Genomic DNA, 19,923 nt, shown 5'->3' with positions numbered 1-19,923 from the left:
CCTAGTTTGTGCTAGGGTATGTACACTTGCTGGAGAGAGACAGAGAGAGAAAGTGAGAAATCACGTCCCAGAGGCAATGGCCACACCACAATCCCTTTTCCATTCTTCTGAGATTCGGGGCATGCACGCACATGCGCCTGGCATGATTTTGAAGCTGCCTGGTCCAGGTCTCAAACCTGTCAGCCATGTGGGAGTCCAGAACCTTAACCACCATGCCACCTGCTGGCCCCAAAAAAGACCTCAGCCATATCCTAGGTTTTAATTTCCTAGACTATTCTGTGGTATGAGTTATCAAAAGCGTACCCTAGACTCAGCTTCATGTAGTATCTAGGCTCAGAAGACCAAAGAGGTTAACATTCTGTAGGCAGATCATAGATCTGAGTTGGGTTTAGAAAGTTCCTTTTCTACAGCCTCACTGGGTTTTCTACAGCCTCAGTGGAGTTTTGGCTTTTCCCATTTCCCAAACTCTTTTCTCATTTCATATCTCATTAAGACAAGTTTAGCATTTAGGGAGATTGAAAGTAGAGTTTTGGGATACAGCAAATGGTATAATGGTTATGTTGGTGGACTCCCACATTGCTGACCACAGTTCGAGTCCCAGACCCAGTGGCTTTAAACTCACACTGGGCACATGTGTGTACATGCCCAAGAGCCCCGGAGGAAAATGGAGGAAAAGAGATTGTGGCATGGCTATCCTCCTGGGAGAGTGATTTCTCATTTCCCTCTCACTGTCCCTGTCTCTCTCTTTCTGGCAAGTGCACATGCCCTAAGGCAGAAACCTTTAAAAAAGACAAGAAAAAAGAAAGTAGAGTTTCGTGATCTGTGAAGGTAAGAATAAAAGAAAATAAAAGTACAAAGTATGATCCATTAGACTTAAGACCTTTTAAATTGCATTCTGCAGTAATATCCCAGGTTTTCCCTTCTTAAAGTCCTTTAAGGTGAGTGCGCTTTTATCTGCATGGTGAGGGATTCCACTGCCACCCCAACTTGGCCTGGGGTGACAGTGGAGTTAACTGAACGTTGTCATTATCATTGTCATTACATTAATCTACCAGTACTGGTAGTCCAGGACTAGAAAAGGATGAAACACCCTAAAGCTTCAACTGAGATAGAATAGAAACAAAAATAACATGTCTCATGGTTCTGGAGCAGAGAGGCGTTTCTAAAGTGAGTGAAGGAAAAGAGGGTTGTAGCCAGAAGGCATCCCACTCATGTGCCCTAGTGGCTGGTCTGAATTTTTGCAGTTTCCGCGTGCTCATACCCTAGAGTGCTGCATGCTTGCCTCACAGCAGAGGGCGCTGCTGTATTCTCTAAGCCAGCTGCCCAAGCCTGCAGCGTCCATGCCTAGCTACTGACTGTTTTGTCAAGAATAAAGCTACCTAAGCCCTTGCGCTCAGCTCACAGGTCTGTGGACACAGGGGTGAGGGAGCTGCTGCTACACAACATGGAGATGGCTGAGGGAAAGAGGCTGCCCCTTCTCACTACCCATACATGTGTCCTCATTACCCAAGCAGGAATTTCAGTCGCCTGAGGAAGAAAGAAGAAAGTATGTGAAGCACCTCCTCTTCCAAGTGTGAAGAAGGGTCCCCACTCACTTCCTACCCTAGTGGATCATTTCCTAATAATCTCCCAACCTGGGAAGAGATGGGTGTACATGTGTTTAGATTTTGGTAATCCCAGAATTTAACTGAGTTAAATTCTGAGTCTCTAAAGAAAATCTAGGGCTTAATTATTTACATTGTAAAAAATTATATTTGCCTAAAGGGCAACATTTCTGATATATTTCTTGTAATACCCTTCACTGTATGGGGACCATGTGATTTGATTCATGTTCATGCTATTTTTAAGAACAATAATAGTAACTGAGACCCGACAGTGGTACAGTGGTACAACATGATGTTCTGCAAGGCAAACTCACATGAGAAGGTTCTCAGTTGAAGTCTGAAGACCTCCCGGAGTATGCTGGGCACACACTTGACCATTATCCAGGGTTGGCTAAAGGCAAGACCCTGTTGAGAGTGCTGCCTCACTCTTTCTGTCTTTCTCACTCGTGAAAGAAATAAGTACACGTTAAAAAAAAAATAGTAACTAGGCCAGCAGATGGTGAAGTGGTTAAGGTGCTGGATTCCATATGACTGACTACGTGGTTCAAATTCCAGACCTAGCAGCTTGAAAATCATTCCAGAAGTATGTGCCTGAAGGTGCCCAGTACTCAAAATCCTGAGAGGAGAATAGAGAAGAGAAGGGATCGCAGCATGACCATCCCCCACTTTCCTTCCCTCTCTGGCAAGCACATGCACCCTGCAGCAAAAATCGAAGAAAAAAAAAAGTAACCAATCAAGTGCTTTCTACATACAAGACATTTTCTAAACTTATATAAATTAATTTAATTTTTACAACAATCCTATAAATCGGGTACTTATTATGTACATTTCTTTATACAAAGAAAGAAATCAAGAAATAGATATTAAATAGATTTAAGATCACATAGCAAAGTTAGGATTTGAACTCAGTATGGTGCCAGTCAGTTCCCTTCATTTATTTATTTTAGATTTTTTTTTTGGAGAGGTTTTTGCTATAGGGCACGTGTGCTCGCCAGACAGACAGAGAGAGACAGACAGAAAGCAAGAAATCACACACACCCCCAGGGGGGATAGCCACGCTGCAATCCTTTCTCCTCTCGGGATCTTGGGCACGCACACACACATGTGCCTGGCGTGAGTTTTAAGCCACCAGGTCTGGGACTCGAACTGCGGTTGACTACATGGGAGTCCAGCGACATAGCTATTATGCTAACTGCTGGTCCCTATTTTAGATTTTTGATGTAGGGCACATGCATTCACAGGAGAGAAGGAAAATGAGAAATCACCCTTTTATGGGTGATGGCCAGCCGCAATCCCTTTTCCTCTGTTCTCATGATTTGGGGCATACGCACACATGCACCTAGCATGATCCTCAAGCCCTGAGTCCAGTACGTAAACTATTACCAACATGTGGAAGTCTAATGCCTTAACCACCACATTACCTGCTGACCCCAGTGGCTTTTTTTTTTCTTCCAGTTTGTTTATTTAAGGAGAGATACACAGGAGAGACAGTGCTTCCAATAGGGTTGTGCATGTGTATGTGTGTATAATTTTTTAAAGAGATCTGAAATTTTAATTTTCACATTAAACATACTTGATAAAAAGTGTAAGACATCACTACCACATGAGATAAAAGAATGGAACACAAAACAAAAGGGGTGCCTTTATATCAGCACATGACCTGATTAAGACATTTTAACTATTTCACAGTTCTACTAAGCACAAGAATAAACTGGTTCTAATATACTTACAGCATTTGGCATTTTTACTGCAAGCTTTAAATCATAGTGTTACTCTTCTCAAGTCATCTCTAAGAAAGTGGCAGTGTTCCTAAGTATAAAAACTATTATCTCTAGCAGGTGGTATTGTACACAATCAAGGGAATTCTTTATAAAATTAAGTTTAAAAAATGTAGAATGTCTTGCTAATTACCAGCTGTCTTGAAAGCTAGCATCTCTAAGAAAGTGGCAGTGTTCCTAAGTATAAAAACTATTATCTCTAGCAGGTGGTATTGTACACAATCAAGGGAATTCTTTATAAAATTAAGTTTAAAAAATGTAGAATGTCTTGCTAATTACCAGCTGTCTTGAAAGCTAGCATCAGAAAAATGCAGAAAATATTAAGTATTTTTGATTAATATTATTTTACTTTAAGAAAGGCAGAAATGATTCTATTTCGAGAAATAAGCAATAATGATAAAAGATGTGATTAATGTACTGTATCTCTTTTAAGCTAAATCTACTTTTCCCCTTGGAGATGACAATTCAGACTTTTACATTCTTAATACCCTTTGTCCAGAACAGGATCCCATTTTAAACCATTATTTGAATGGAGTTCATCATCTTGTCTTTTTCTCCATAGGATGTTTTTTTTTTTCATTTCAGTATGCAAGCTGCTAAATGGCAATGACCCAGGCAGTATAAAGACTTTGTGCCACAACAAATGCTAATTTACAGTAACTGCCAACAGACACCAACAAACTACACCCAAGCCTGAAAGTTACTAGAGACAGTATTGAGGTCAGAACATGATTTTTCCTTATGATCGATCAGATTTCATTTACTAAATAATACTGTTATGAAATAAAAAACAAAAACCCTATAATGAATCCTCCCAAACCGGTATAATTTCCCAAATGATTTGTCGCTGGTTGCAGAACCTGTTCAGTCCTTCAATCCTTTTTCAGTTGTTTAGTTTTTGCAATATTTTCTTGACGTTTTTGTTTCTTCTTTTGCTCCTTCTCCCTGGCCTCAATCATCTTGGCTAATTTCCAGGACAGTACAGCACTTGCTAGAAACAGTGGAATAAGAGCCAGAATAACTGTTGTAAGGAAGCCATACAGGTCCTTTGCAGCCCATTCCACGACATATTCAGCCTAAGCCTTTATGTCAAACATCCTTATAGCGGTGAGGAAAACTTATGTTGAATGATGATCTCTAACTGTTCTGGGATTATTGCTGAGCCAATTACAACTTCCTATGACCCTTGATTGTCATCTTCTTAGATCCACCATACACTTCTGAAAGGTTTAAATTCTATATAGTGGCTCCAGACCAGAAGCAGGAAGGCCTATATATTTTTTAATTAAATTACTATTATTTAATTTGACTAGAGAAAGAGGGAAAGTAAGAAAGCCAGCCTCCAAGTCTAGGACTCAAACTGCCTTTTAAAAAAAAAAAAAAAGTTTGTAATTATTTATGTTGTTATTATTACCAATAGGGTCTTGATGCCACAATCTGCCACCAGCTCCAGCCAACCCCAGATGGATCATTGGCATTAAGGTGTATTATACGCAGGGAGGTCTCCAGATATGAACCCAGAACCTTCCCATGTGGGTCAGCTTGAAGAGGATCACATTTTACTGCTGGATCGCATTTTACTGCTGCACTATCCAGTCCTCCCCTTAATGGATTTTGCTGTTAACAAATCCTCATCAAAGAACAGTGTGCCTTTCTGGAGTTGTCACTGTATTGGGTGTTAAATCTGTAAGAGCTTCATTTGTAGGTTTTTGAGAAGTTGGTATCTTATGAATGATGAAACTAAGCGCAAATACTAAGAATCCAGTCTAGAAACCTCAACATGAGGTCATATGGAGGGTTAGCTCTGCAATGGTTTCCTTGCATTGGTTGGTACTAATACATCATGAAGTAATAAATAGAGTGCCCCCCATTTCTGCAGTGGTTAGATGAGCCAGGTCCCACATGTCTGATTGTGGTTCAGATCCCAGCCCTGGAGGTTGTTTAGGCATGTTTTTAAACAAAAACCCTATAATGAATCCTCCCAAACCGGTATAATTTCCCAAATGATTTGTCGCTGGTTGCAGAACCTGTTCAGTCCTTCAATCCTTTTTCAGTTGTTTAGTTTTTGCAATATTTTCTTGACGTTTTTGTTTCTTCTTTTGCTCCTTCTCCCTGGCCTCAATCATCTTGGCTAATTTCCAGGACAGTACAGCACTTGCTAGAAACAGTGGAATAAGAGCCAGAATAACTGTTGTAAGGAAGCCATACAGGTCCTTTGCAGCCCATTCCACGACATATTCAGCCTAAGCCTTTATGTCAAACATCCTTATAGCGGTGAGGAAAACTTATGTTGAATGATGATCTCTAACTGTTCTGGGATTATTGCTGAGCCAATTACAACTTCCTATGACCCTTGATTGTCATCTTCTTAGATCCACCATACACTTCTGAAAGGTTTAAATTCTATATAGTGGCTCCAGACCAGAAGCAGGAAGGCCTATATATTTTTTAATTAAATTACTATTATTTAATTTGACTAGAGAAAGAGGGAAAGTAAGAAAGCCAGCCTCCAAGTCTAGGACTCAAACTGCCTTTTAAAAAAAAAAAAAAAGTTTGTAATTATTTATGTTGTTATTATTACCAATAGGGTCTTGATGCCACAATCTGCCACCAGCTCCAGCCAACCCCAGATGGATCATTGGCATTAAGGTGTATTATACGCAGGGAGGTCTCCAGATATGAACCCAGAACCTTCCCATGTGGGTCAGCTTGAAGAGGATCACATTTTACTGCTGGATCGCATTTTACTGCTGCACTATCCAGTCCTCCCCTTAATGGATTTTGCTGTTAACAAATCCTCATCAAAGAACAGTGTGCCTTTCTGGAGTTGTCACTGTATTGGGTGTTAAATCTGTAAGAGCTTCATTTGTAGGTTTTTGAGAAGTTGGTATCTTATGAATGATGAAACTAAGCGCAAATACTAAGAATCCAGTCTAGAAACCTCAACATGAGGTCATATGGAGGGTTAGCTCTGCAATGGTTTCCTTGCATTGGTTGGTACTAATACATCATGAAGTAATAAATAGAGTGCCCCCCATTTCTGCAGTGGTTAGATGAGCCAGGTCCCACATGTCTGATTGTGGTTCAGATCCCAGCCCTGGAGGTTGTTTAGGCATGTTTTTGCATACATGCCCAAAATCCTGATGGGAAGGAGGGATGAAGGATGGAGGTATGACCATGTCCCATTTGTGGAGAGGGGTACTTTTTTCTCTCTCCCTCTTTGATGAGTGCACATATTTTCTGGCAATTTTGGGGAAAAAAAAATTAAAAAAGAATGGAAAACTTTTGATCAGAAAACTGCTTCTCATTGCCAATTTCAGCCCAGGACCTGGCTGACCTCTGCCATAAAGAGGGGAGGAGCATTTTCTATTCCTTGTGAGGACTGTCAAGTGGGAGGCCTGTACTCAGGACAGACAAGGTAAAAAAAGGTAAAAAAAAAAAAAAAAAAGTTCTTTGTTCCCATTTATTTTTTCCTTATTTATTTTTATTTTTTTGGAGAGGTTTTTGCTGTAGGGCGTGTGCACTCGCCAGACAGAGACAGAGAGACAGAAAGTGAGAAATCCCCTTCCAAGGGGGGATGGCCATGCCGCAATCCCCTCTCCTCCATTCTCCTCTTGGGATCTTGGCCATGCACGCACACGCGCCCGGCATGAGTTTTAAGCCACTGGGTCTGGGATGCGAACTGCGGTCGACTACATGGGAGTCCAGCGACATAGCATTATGCTAACTGCTGGTCCCTTTTGTTCCCATTTCTGCAAGCGCTCTGGCCTTCTATTCTGCAAATAGAAGAAAGACTGGCCCTTCAGCTCCAAAGCGGCGGGTCAGGTGGTGGGGGCTGGCCAGGTTCACAGAATAATTAACTCTCGAAATAATATAATTTATTCTTCCTTCCTATGTTCCAGGCACTATGTTAGACCATTTACCCAATATATACTTGTTTAATCCTCACAACTGTTATGCAGAATGGATAAGCTATTATTATCCTTCATTTTATGGATGAAGAGGCAGAAACAAGAAGAACTCAGTGTCTTGCCCAAGGTCATGTGACAATGTTGAAAATGGCATTGCACTCAGGCAGTCTATAAGGCTTGTGACTTTATTCACTATACTGCTAACATCTGGTTTAGGGTAACGACAGGAATTAAAGCTCAACAGGGGATCAGCAGATGGTTTAATGGTTACGTCGCTAGACTCCCATGTAGTTGACCATGGTTCAAGTTGTGGACCCGGTGGCTTAAAACTCAAACCAGGTACATGTTCACGCATGCCTAAGATCCTAAGAGAAAATGGAGAAGAATGGATTGCTGTGTGGCCATCCCCCCAGGGGTTGACTTTTTGCTTTCTGTCTTTCTCTGTCTCTCCTGTGAATACACGTGCCCTAGGGCAAAAAAATCTCTCTAAAAAATACTCGGGAACCAGCAGATGGCATAATGGCTATGTTGCTGGACTCTCATGTGGTCGATTGCGGTTCGGGCTCCAGACCTGGTGGCTTACACTCACATCAGGTGCATGTGTGTGCGTGCAAGATCTGGAGAGGAGAGCGGAGAAGGGATTGCGGCATGGCCATCCCCCCTTGGAAGGTGATTTCTCACTTTCTGTATCTCTGTCTCTCTTTGTCTTTCTGGCGACCACACGCGGTCTATAGCAAAAACTCTCAAAAAAAAAAAAATACTTGGGGGCTGGCAGGTGGCGTGGTGGTTAAGGGCACTAGACTGCCATATAGCCAGCTGTGGTTTGAGTCTTGGACCTGGCAGCTTGCTTTCTCACTTTCCCTCTCTCTCTCTCTCTCTCTCTCTTTCACTGTCCTTTTCTGATCAAATGAAAATAAATAAATAAATAAATAAAGTTAAATAAAATAATTCTTTAAAAAAAAAACAGCAGGGAGAGAGGACTTTTTTTTTTTTTTTGGAGTGGTGTTTTTTTTTTTTGTTTTTTTTTTTTTTTAAAGAGGTTTTTGCTTTAGGGTGCTTGCACTCCCCAGAGAGAGAGAAAAAAACAAACAGAAGGAAAGTGAGAAATCACCCCATTCTCCTCCCAGGATCTTGGGCATGCACTCACATACACTCAGCAAGATTTTGAAGCCCAAGCCAGACACAAACTATGGTTGATTGGCCATGTGAGAGTCCAGCAATGTAACCACTACACCATCTGCTGGCCTTGAGAGAGGACTTTTGAGAAGAAAGACTACATATACCTTGACCATAGGAGGTAAGATTACAAATGACAGTGGAGTGAGATACAGGGTCTATGGACTGTTAAGCCCTAGTCAGTGGATTGTACGGCTCTCCCAAGACAGGGTTTATGTTTTAGTAATTTTTGTACCTAACAAAAAGCTGGACCCATAATCAGACTCAAAAGACATTATCAAATTAAACAATGACTCATTTGTCATTATCCACAAGATTTCCAGCAGCAATGCAGCTTACCTAGCAGGTGCTAACAGTCACAGAGGACATGGTGGGGAAGGGGTGTGCTGAAGGGCTGTCAATATTAGTCTTGGAGTCACATTTATTTGCAGAGGCTCAACCCTCCCTTAGCCTTGGTTACCAATCTCATTAAAAGCCCAGTGATGTCGGACTCTCTACCCCAGTGCTCACACAGAATATGCTCTAAATATTTTGTTTACTCTCACAAAAAAGCCAGTTTCTTACAGGTGGAACTGGGCATTGTTCCCAGACCTCAGTTTGACACTATTCCTGCATTCTTGATTCATTCCGTGGGGGTAGCATTGAGTAAATACTTTTGAGGAGGCACCCTGAGCAAATGACCTTTTCTAACCTCCCTCCACTCCAAACTTGATTTGGTTTAGTTGCTGGAGGAAGGGGAGAGCATTCCTGAAAGGGTGACATTCCTGGACCACTCCACATCTTTCTTGGTTCAGGGGTCCCAGCCCAAGCATCCTAACTGCTTGAAATGGTACATTTTCCTTTGTACATTTTAAAACTCACCATAGTAGAGGCTGTCAACTCCTCGGCTACAGGTTTTCTAACTCACTGGAGGGGAGGGTTTGAGAAAGGTATGTAGAGGTAGGATGGAGCTGAGGGGAAACCGCCCTGTACAAAAGCTGAGTCGCCAGATGTTCACTTTTACAGCTCTTCTGTACGACTAGCAGGGCAGATATAGATGAAAATGAAGCACAAACTCCATTTAAAGTGCATTACAGCTCAGGAACCAGCTCCCCCTGGGCAGGAGAAGGGAGGGAAGGGCACAGAGGCCACATCAGTCTCCTTCCTTATCTAGGGCCACATGTCTCTTTCCTAGCTTTGTGAAGGGTGATTTACACCCCCAGCTGGAATGACTCTCTTTCTGGGCTGATTACATCGGCAAATGCCCCGGAGAGGCCACAGCACGATGGCCATATTCAGAAGCAGCAGCCAATAAATCTCAAAGGTTTATATTGTACTTCTCAATGCCCTCCCTCCTGGCCCTTTGCCAGGGTGGCTGTCAGTAAGAAGGGGGCCTGAATTGGAGAGTTGGGGATGAAATCCTCCACTTTCTTTCATTACCCTCTTTTTCTCTGCAAGCACTACATAGTTCTCATTTTTCCAAGTCATTTTGCCTGTACCTTTTAAAAAAAGAATTACTTTATTTATTTTAATTTGACCAGAAAGGGGCAGAGAGAGAGGGAGGGTAAGTGAGAAAGCAAGCTACCAGGTCCAGGACTTGAACTGCGGCCAGCCATGGGGGAGTTCAGCACCCTTAACCACTATGTCACCTGCCTGCCTGCCCCCTGACTGTATCTTTACCCTGGAAGCTAGTGATAATCAGGCCCAGGCCCAGGCCCATATATAACTCTTGCCCTTGGTTGCCATCTTGGGTTCTAGGCACAGCTGTTTCCATTAGTTGTTTAATCCTGGTAGAGTAGCTTGCTCCCTTCATCTGGAAATGATGGAGCTCCTAAATGGTCTTTCCAAACATCTTCCTCAGTGATCCTGTCTTTGGTCCAGAGCAATCTCTGCTATTTAGTCTGAGAGGTGTTTAATCTTTACACCTCCCTCATCAGACAAAAGGGGTTGAATTTTGGAATCTAGTCTCCTAAAACTCCTACCTAGCTCCCAGCAAAGTCAATCCACTTGTCTGCAACTCATTTTTGCAGAATCTTGAGTTTAGTAACAACCATTGATCCTTGCCCTTCAAGATGCTTATGAGGGGAAAATGAGATCATAGATGTGCAAATTCTAAGAGAAAAAACAAAAGAAACGCAAGTACCTTTGTGCTGTTTAATTCAAGTTTTATACAAGATTTCATTTGTGATGGTTGTTTCTGTTTTTTTTTATTTCCTTTTCTTTCTTTCTTTTCTTTCTTTTTTTTTTCTTTCTTTCTTTCTTTTTTTTTTTTGGTGATGATTTTTACTATAGGGTACGTGCGCTCGCCAGAAAAACAGAGAGAGACAGAGAGACACAAAGTGATAAATCATCCCTCAGGGGTGATGTCCATGCCGCAATCCCTTCTCCTCCATTCTCCTCTCGGGATCTTGGGCACGCAAGTGCACTCCGCCTGAGTTTAAGCCACCGGGTCCAGGACTCGAACTGTGGTTGACTACGTGGGAGTTCAGCGTTATGGCCATTAAGCCAACTGCTGGTCCCAGGTGTTTCTGTTCTTTGGTGTGTGTGGTGGCGGGAAGTAGTTCTGGAAAATGAAAAATGGTACTTTTTTGGGAGAAATATTACTATTTGGACCCCCAAGGTGGCTGTCTCCTGCGGGAGACATCATTACACAATGTCTTACTAAGGAAAGGTGGCAACAGACGGCTGGTGGACAGACAGGTAGCGCAAGCTCTTCCAACAGAAGCCCACCAGCTCTCAGGGCGCTCCCCTCCCTCGCCCCTGCCGCCGCGGCGCTCTGGGTTCAGTTGAAGAGGCGGCGTGGCGTGGCGCGGCCGCGCGCTTTGGAGTTGGAGGGCGGCGCCCAGGACCCTGGTGGGAGAGTATCGGCGCCGCGCCAAGAGGGGCGGGAGGCGGTGGTGGGAGGCGCCGGCGGAGGAACCCCGCTCGCGGAGCTCGAGCTTGGGTGCGAGAAACGAAGGAAGCGTGGCTCCCGGCGCTTGCACCTTGCCATGGTGCGCCCCCTAAACCCGCCGTCGCCCATGGTCCTGCTGCTGCTGCCGCTGCTCCCGCTGCTCCTGCCTCTTGGGTCCGGTGAGTGTCATCCCTGCGTTCGCGGAGCCAGCACCGGCCGGGGCTGTAGGGATAGGTGGAGGTGAGAGTGTAGGCGGAGCCCTGGGCACCGCTGCCCAGAGCAGGTCCCTTGTGTCCGTCTATCCCAGGCTGGGGACTCCAGGAGGAAGTCGCGGGTACCAGGAAGGGGCTGGATTCTATGCCTAATACAGTGTCTAGATGGTTGTAGACCCAGGGTACCCAAGGATGTACTAGCTCCGGGTTCCCCTCTGTCCTCTTCTGAGGTGCATTTACACAGTCACAGCCAGGCCACTAGCAAGAGAGCATTTCTAAGAGCAGGGAAATTTGATCAGAGGTAGGAGTGACATTTGCTCCCTGTGGTCTTAAACTCTTTCACGCTCTTTAAAGATTGAGGAAGCAGAAACTAGGTACAGATGAAGAAGTTTGTTAGAAACTAGGTTTATAAACTACTCCCTTGAATTTGCTAACATCATTATCTGGTTGTGTGGTTGACCAACTTGCCACCCTCACTCCTACCCTTCTTGGGATATATTAATATTATTATTATTATTATTATTATTATTGCTAGAGATAGTGCGTGTGGTCACCAGAGATAGAGGGAGAGGGGAAGGTGAAAAAGTACCCCTGGTGAGGCATGGTCACACCACAATCCCTTCTTTTCCATCTGTCCCTTCCAGATTTCGGGCACAAATGCACGTGTGCCAAGCATATTTTTTAAGCCTCTGAGTCCACACTCGAACAGTGCAGTTGGCCATATGGGATCCAGAGCTTCCTTAACTGCCACACCGCTGGCTGGTTCTAATTTCTACTTTAATTGATGCAAAAAACTTGCTATTGGCGAGAATGTTCTTTCTCCCTATAGCCACCCAGCACAGTGCCTTGCCCTATAGGTAATAGACTGCAGTAGATGTTTTGTACGATACATAGTTCAAAGCCCGGTTCTAGAACTGTGCTATGCTCTCAAGGAAGGGTAGCGGAGGTCTGCATCCCTAGAAACATGCTCATGGCCTTTGGGAATGGAATGGGTGCATGGGATCTCATTGTGGCGCTCCTACTCAGGGCCTGCATAGAGGGAATCCTAAGGCAGGGACCACACACAGAGCTCTGCACTTCTGTCCACAGAGTGGTACTGCAGAAGTTCAGAGTTGGTGATGAGACAGATAAGGAAGGAAGGAGGGAGAATACTGGTTTGTCCAGACTGACTCCATAGTAAATTAGGACAGCAAGCCATCACTAGTCTGATTTGATTCTCCAGGGAGTTCCACTAACCCTAAAGGCGTCGCTGTATCAGGATCAAAGGTAGATGTTAAACACCTTCCTCATTAATTGATTTAATAAAGCAGGATAGATGATAAGTCTATTTTCCACATTAATATTTGACAGCAATGGTTTCTGATTAAGTGACTTCACTGAAAATCCCTAAAGAACACAGACGAACAGAGGGTTTTAATAACTGAGTAGAAAATACTACTGTTTGAGGTCCACCAAAGCCAAACATAAAGGAGACTTTCAGTTTACAGGGAAGTGGCATCATCTACTGAAAACCATTCTGAAGTAGATAGGAGGCTGGAGTTGTGTTTCCAACCTTGACTTGGTCTTGGTGCATTATATTTTTTTAAGTTTATCCATCCACAAAAATGGGTGCCTGTGCTATGGGCCTTGTTAGGAAGAAAATTTCAAATGATAATTGTGGGCCCCAAAGAATAGCCTGATCTGCCCCATTTGCAGAAACTCATTCTCCGATGAACCAAGAAGTAGAAAACCAAGGCAGGAAGCCATGCTGCTGACTGCTCGGTGTGAAACAGATATGGCAGTGGCAGCATAGATGAGGAAGTGGGACATTGCAGTAAGAGAGTTGTAGGGACTGCAGTAAACTGGAAGAGGCAGCTTGTGGTTAAGGTAGCTGGATCCCACATGGCCCACTGAGCAGTTTGAGTGCCAACTCCTGTGCTTTGAAAAACATGCCAGGGACATGTGAGTGTATGCCCAAAATCCCAAGAGGAGAATGGAGAAGGGATTGTAGTGTGGCCATGTACAGAAGAAATTCCGACCTTGTACAGAAAAGGATGAAAAGAAAAAAATCTTGAAAGATGTTTAGTGCTATACAGAGCATTGGTGTTACAGTGACTCGGAGGCTACTTCACATTAGTTTGTTGGGGCTTCAAACTGCAGTCTGAATTACCAGAAGGGGCAGCCATATGAAGGTGAGGAGTAAGAGTATTCCAAGCAGAAAGAAAGGCTGGGGAAAAATCCTAAGGAGACAAGCTCAGTCGGCATGGCTGGAGGGAAGTGGAAGAGAGAGACAGGATTAGGAGGTAAGGTTAGAGAGGTAGGCAGGGACCAGGTCTTTATAAGGCTTCGTAAATGAGGTTTTATAAAGTAAGTTTTTTTTTTTTTTTTTGAGAGGTTTTCGCTATAGGGCGTGTGCGCTCGCCAGACAGACAGAGAGAGACATAGAGACAGAAAGCGAGAAATCACCCCCCAGGGGGAATGGTCACGCCGCAATCCCTTCTCCTTCATTCTCCTCTCGGGATCTTGGGCACGCACGCACACGCGCCCGGCGTGAGATTTAAGCCACCAGGTCCGAGACGCGAACCGCGGTCGACCACGTGGGAGTCCAGCGACATAGCCATTATGCTAACTGCTGGTTCCCTATAAAGTAAGTTTTAACCGAAGTGCAGTGGAAGCTGTTGGAGGGATTTAAGCAATAATAATATGATTTGATTTATGGTTTAAAAGGATGACCCCATATAATACCAGTCAGCAATAGAATTATATTTGCACAATAGAATGCTATACAGCAATGATAATAACCCACTTACAGCTATGCTTAAAAGTATGGGTGAATTTCACAAGCATGATGTCAAACAGAAGAAGCATATATTGTATGACCAGAAACAGGCAAAACTAATACCTGATGTTAGAAATCAAAATACTGGGACTAGAGGACCACACAGCAATAAAATGTGAAACTCTGTGAGGTTGACTCACAAGAAAAGGTTCCAGGTTCACATTCAGAGACCTCTCTGGGTACCCCCTGCACACTCGCGCCCGTGATCTGGGGCTGGCTGAAGCATATGGGTCATAGCATCAGACCCCGTTGGGGCTGATTCTTTCTGTCTATCCATCTCTCTTGTTTATAGAAAGGATTAGTAAATGAATTTTTTTTAAAAATCAAGAGATTGGAGACAGCCGGTGGTGTGGTGGTTAAGGGCTGGACTTCCACATGGCCAACAGTGGTTCAAGTCCTGGACTTGACGCCTTGCTTCTTATTTTCTCTCTCCCTCTCTCTCTCACTCACTTTGTCCCTCTCTGGTCAAAATTTAAAAATAAGTAAGTTAATTAAGTTAAATAAAAAGTAATTATTTAAAAATAATCAAGAGATGGGGACCAGCAGTTAATGTAATGGCTGTCCCTGGACTCCCATGTAGTCGACTGCGGTTCGCGTCCTGGACCCGGTGTCTTAAAAATCACTCCGAGCGCATGTGCGTGTGTGCCCAAGATCTCGAGAGGAGAACGGAGGAGAAGGGATTGTGGTGTGGCCATCCCCCTTGGGGGGTGATTTCTCACTTTCTGTCTCTCTGTCTCTGTCTGGCGAGTGCACGTGCCCTATAGCAAAAACCTCTCAAAAATAAAAAAATCAAGAGATTGGTTTTGTTGGGAATCTAGTGACTGGAAGAGAGCTTCTGTGTTACTGGTAATGTTCTATTTATCTGGATTCTGATTACGCAGGTGTATTCACTTTGTGAAATTTATTGGGCTACACATTTTTCATTCATGCAATTTTCTGTATATTATACTTCAATAAAACTTTGTTCTTTTTTTAATCTTTTATTTATTTACTTATCTTAATTTGATCAGAGAGGGACAGAGAGAGAGAAAGAGAAAGCGAGAAAGTGAGCCACCAGGTCTGAGAATCAAACCACAGTCGGCTATGTGGGAGTCCCGCACCCTCAACCACCATGCCACCTGCCGACCCCTCAGTAAAACTTTTTACCAGGCCACTCAGGTGGCATGGTTGTTAAGGCGGCTGGATCCCAAACAGTCGGCTGTGTGGCTCAAATCCCAGGCCTGGAAGCTTGAAAAACACACCGTGTTTTTCATCGTGTGTGTGTGTGTGTGTGTGTGTGTGTGTGTGTGTATCTGTGTGTGTCCAGAATCTCAAGAGAAGAATGGAGAAGAAATTGCTGCGTGGTTATTCCCCCAGGGATGCTTTTTCACTTCCCCTCTCTGTCTCTCTGACCAGCACATACGCTTTATAGCACCCCTCAAAAAAAAAAAAAAAAAAGAAAAGAAAAGAAAAATTTGAAAGAAAATTCTTAGGATGAGAATTGACTGGAGTTGAAGTGAGGAGCTATTGCCAGAAGGGGAGAAAGGAAATAAGACATACAAAGATGTACAGATGTACAAGCACATAAAAATACATTTAGAATCCTTAATCATTAGGGAAATGCAAATGAAAACCACAAGAAGATATCACTTCACACCCGTGAGGATGGATGGCTATAATGATGATGATGATGATAACCATGAAAAATAACAAGTGTTGACAAAAATGTGGAGAAACTGGAATCTTTGTACATTGCTGGTGGCAATGTGAAATGATTATGCTGCTGTGGAAAACAACTTAGTGGCTCCTCAAAATACTAAACATAGACTTATCATATTACCCAGCAATTCAACTCCTAGGTGGAGGCCCAAAATAATAATAATAATAATTATAATTATAATAAACAGGAGTTCAAACAAAGCAGATTGGTGTTTGTTAGAGGCTGGGTAAAAAGGAGAATGGTGACTGTTTAATAGGGACAAGTTCTCTTTTGGGGTGATAAAAACATTTTGGAATTAGATAGAAGTGATAGTTGCACAACATTGTGAATGTTCTAAACACTATATAAATGGATGCTAAGGTTAAATTTTTTCAAGAATTATTTTATTTCACTTTATTTTTTGTCTTTTTTTTTTTTTTTTAAGGTTTTTTTGCTATAGGGTGTGTGCGCTCACCAGACAGGGAGAGACAGACAGATAGAAAGCGAGAAATCCACCCCCCCCCGGGTGGGGGGCGGGTGGCCACACCGCAATCCCTTCTTCTCCATTCTCCTCTCGGGATCTTAGGCATGCATGCACACATGCCCGGCATGAGTTTAAGCCACTGGGTCCGGGACTTGAACTGTGGTTGACTACATGGGAGTTCAGTGACATAGTCATTACGCTAACTGCTGGTCCCCAACTTTATTTATTTTAATTTGACCAGAGAGGGACAGAGAGAGAGAAAGGGAAAGTGAGAAAGCAAGCTTCCATGTCCGGCACTTGAACCATGATCGGCCATGTGGGAGTCCAGTGCCCTTAACCACCATACCATTTGCTGGCTCCCTAAGGTTAATTTTTGAGTCAGTGATGGTATAGTGGTAACACTATGGTGGTAACACTGAACCCACATGAGAAAAGTCCTAGGTTTGAGACTGGAGACCTTCCTGAGCATGCCAGGTGTGTGTATGCCTATCATTCAGTCCACCTGAGACTAGAGGTGAATTGCAACATGAAGACCCTGTTTGGTGTGCTTTTGTCTCTGTCTCTTCCTCACTTTCTCTCTCATGAAAGAAATGCAGAAATAAAACTTAAGGAAAAGAGTTTAATTTTTATGTTGCATTAATTCTACCTCAATGAAAAATTTTCCAACTTAAAAAAAAAAAAGTTTATTAAAAAAGGTGTCTGGAGGGGCCAGTAAGTGGTGTGGTGGTTAAGGTGCTGGAATCCTGTGGCTGACAATGGCTCAAGTCCTGTACCTGTTGGCTTGAAAATCATACCAGGCACATGTGTATACATGCCCAAAATCCCAAGAAGAAAATGGAGAAGGAATTGTGGTATGGCTGTACCCCTCAAGGGGTGATTTCTCACTCTCCTGCTCCCTCTGTCTATATCTGTCTCTCTCTGGCATGGATCTTAAGGCAAAAATCTGGAGGAAAACAAAGAAAGAAAAGTGGTATCTGGGGCCAGTCAGTGACGTGGTGGCAGCTAAATCCCACATGACCAGCTGTGTGGTTTGAGTCCTGGACCCAACAACTTAAAAAACACACCAGATGCATGTCCATGAATGTCCAAAATCCTGAGAGGGGAACGGAGGAGAAGGGATTGAGGCATGGCCATCCCTTCTGGAAGGTGCTTTCTCACTTTCCCCCTATCTCGTTCTGGCTCTCTCCAGTGAGCACACATGCTCTGTAGGAAATTAAAAAAAAAAAAAAAAGTAATAGGGCCAGCAGGTAACATGGAAGTTAAGGTGACTGGATCCCACATGGCCAACTGCATGGTTCAAGCCCTGAACCAAGTGGCTTGAAAATGACATCAGGTACGTGTGCATGCATGACTCACATTCCAGGAGGATATTGGAAGAGAAGGAATTGCAGCATGCCCATCCACCCTGGAGAGTGATTTCTCACTTCTTCTCTCTCTGGTTAGCCCACGTACCCTATTACCAAACTAAAAAAAGAAGAAAGAAAAGATATCTGAAAGTTATCTAGATGGTATGGGGAAATAATTTTGAAATATGGAATCAGGGAGGCTTTGACAATAGTTCAGACAAGAATTAATAGTCACTTGAGCTAAGGAGGAGGTGATGGGCATGGGGAAAAGTAGATAGATTCTAGATATGTTGTGGAGTTGGCAGGACTTATTGGAGTGGATGTAGTCTGTAAAGGAAAGAAAAATAAAAATGACTCCTATATTTTTGCTTTGAATAACTGGGGGATGATGGTGTTCTATTACCCTACAATAGAGACCCTAAGTCCTAGTATGCAGAAGCTTCCTCCAGGACTGAGCTGTAACACACCCTGATATTTGTGAGTGAATGACAGAGTCACATGACCCTTTCTTCCTCTGGAAATAGCCTCCCACTCCAATCCCAATCAGTTCCCATTCTAAAGGTTTTTTGTTTTTTGTTTTTTGGGTTTTTTTTTGCTATAGGGCGCATGCGCTCGCCAGAAAGACAGAGACAGAAAGTGAGAATTCATCCCACAGGGGGGATGGCCACGCCGCAATCCCTTATTCTCCATTCTGCTCTTGGGATCTTGGGCACACATGCACACACACCCAGCGTGAGTTTAAGCCACCGGCTCCAGGACTCAAACCCTTGGTCAACTACATGGGAGTCCAGTGACATAGCCATTAACACTAACTGCTGGTCCCCCGTCCTAAAGTATTTTTCAAGAGTTATTTTATTTAACTTAATTTTATTTGTTTATTTTAATTTGACTAGAGAGGGACAGAGTGAGAGAAAGAGAGAGAGAAAGAAAAAATGAGAAAACAAGCTGCCAGGTCTGGGACTCAAACGGCATTCAGCCCATGTGGGAGTCCAGCACCCTTAACCACCACACCACCTGCTGGCCCCCTTCCTAAAGTATTTTTAAATGATTTTTAATGGAAACTCAAAGTTGTTCCTTTCATGTATCACTTGCTTGTCTGTTCCCAACTCTCTAGTATGATGTTAGCCTTGAGCATGGAATGGCCCTGCCCAGAGTCCTCTTCCTCTATGCCTGGCAGGGTTCTCAGTCCTAGCTTCAACCATCCTCTACCTCCCTGGAAGCTGAGCAGCCCCCCTCTTCAAACCCCATCTCTTCTTGGACCTAATCTGTCCAGATTCACACAACTGTAGACTGTTTGCTGAACTTCTTTCTTTCCACACTTATTCCTGAAGGACTTTTCTACTTCCCTAAGACTTTCTGAAGATTTCATCAGGAATCCCTCCACCCCCACCCTACCTCAAATTGGCTGGATGGCCACTCTGACCCTGTGTGAGTCTCATCTGATCTCTCCTTCCACAGGAGACCCCTCGCCCACAGAGAGCCGCCTCGTGAACAGCTGTATCCAGGCCAGGAGGAAATGCCAGGCCAATCCCACTTGCAATGCTGCCTACCACCATCTGGATTCCTGCACCTCTAGTTTAAGCACCTCACTGTCCTCAGAAGAGCCTTCAGTCCCTGCAGACTGTCTAGAGGCAGCCCAGCAACTCAGGAACAGCTCTCTGCTCGGCTGTACGTGCCACCGGCGCATGAAGAACCAAGCTACTTGCCTGGACATCTATTGGACTGTTCACCCTGCCCGCAGCCTTGGTGAGGCTTCCTTCCTGGAGTGGACTAAGTTGGGGAAATGACTCTTAGAGGTTGTTTTTTAATCCTGCAGGATATGGACCACATGGTAGATTTTGATGGAGATGTAAGGAAGTTTTGTATTTGACATCAGTAAGAGGTGCAGGAAGGAATCGGCAGGATCGTTTCGGGCTACCACATTCCTGTCCTCTTTTCCCTATTTCTCCCTTTCTTACCTGGCAACATGAAACTTCCTGTTGGCAGAGCTCTGAACCAGGATGAGACCCAACTTGGGAAGCTTCTGAAATAGAAGAGTAAGGAG

At 43.7% G+C, this 19,923-nt stretch overlaps 1 protein-coding gene and 2 pseudogenes across 2 annotated transcripts in view; 1 reads left to right on the top strand and 2 right to left on the bottom strand.

Moving 5' to 3' along the window:
- Nucleotides 1-4,231: 4,231 nt before the first annotated feature.
- LOC102499484 (small integral membrane protein 15-like) lies at nucleotides 4,232-4,632 on the bottom strand (annotated as a pseudogene).
- Nucleotides 4,633-5,397: 765 nt separating this feature from the next.
- Nucleotides 5,398-5,799, bottom strand: LOC102497431 (small integral membrane protein 15-like; annotated as a pseudogene).
- Nucleotides 5,800-11,327: 5,528 nt separating this feature from the next.
- GFRA3 (GDNF family receptor alpha 3) overlaps nucleotides 11,328-19,923 on the top strand; it is a 17,510-nt gene continuing 8,914 nt past the window's right edge. For both annotated transcript variants that reach the window (XM_006169902.1, XM_006169901.1), the window contains exons 1-2: nucleotides 11,328-11,520; nucleotides 19,338-19,625. In XM_006169902.1, coding sequence (XP_006169964.1) covers nucleotides 11,439-11,520; nucleotides 19,338-19,625 — 370 coding nt within the window. In that variant the 5' untranslated portion in view covers nucleotides 11,328-11,438. The remainder of the gene's footprint in view (nucleotides 11,521-19,337; nucleotides 19,626-19,923) is intronic.

The sequence above is a fragment of the Tupaia chinensis genome, unplaced genomic scaffold (assembly GCF_000334495.1).
Source record: "Tupaia chinensis unplaced genomic scaffold, TupChi_1.0 Scaffold147608_1, whole genome shotgun sequence".
Classification (NCBI taxonomy): Eukaryota; Metazoa; Chordata; class Mammalia; order Scandentia; family Tupaiidae; genus Tupaia; species Tupaia belangeri.
Note: the sequence above shows the minus strand (reverse complement) of the source record. Positions and strands in the feature narration are given on the sequence as shown.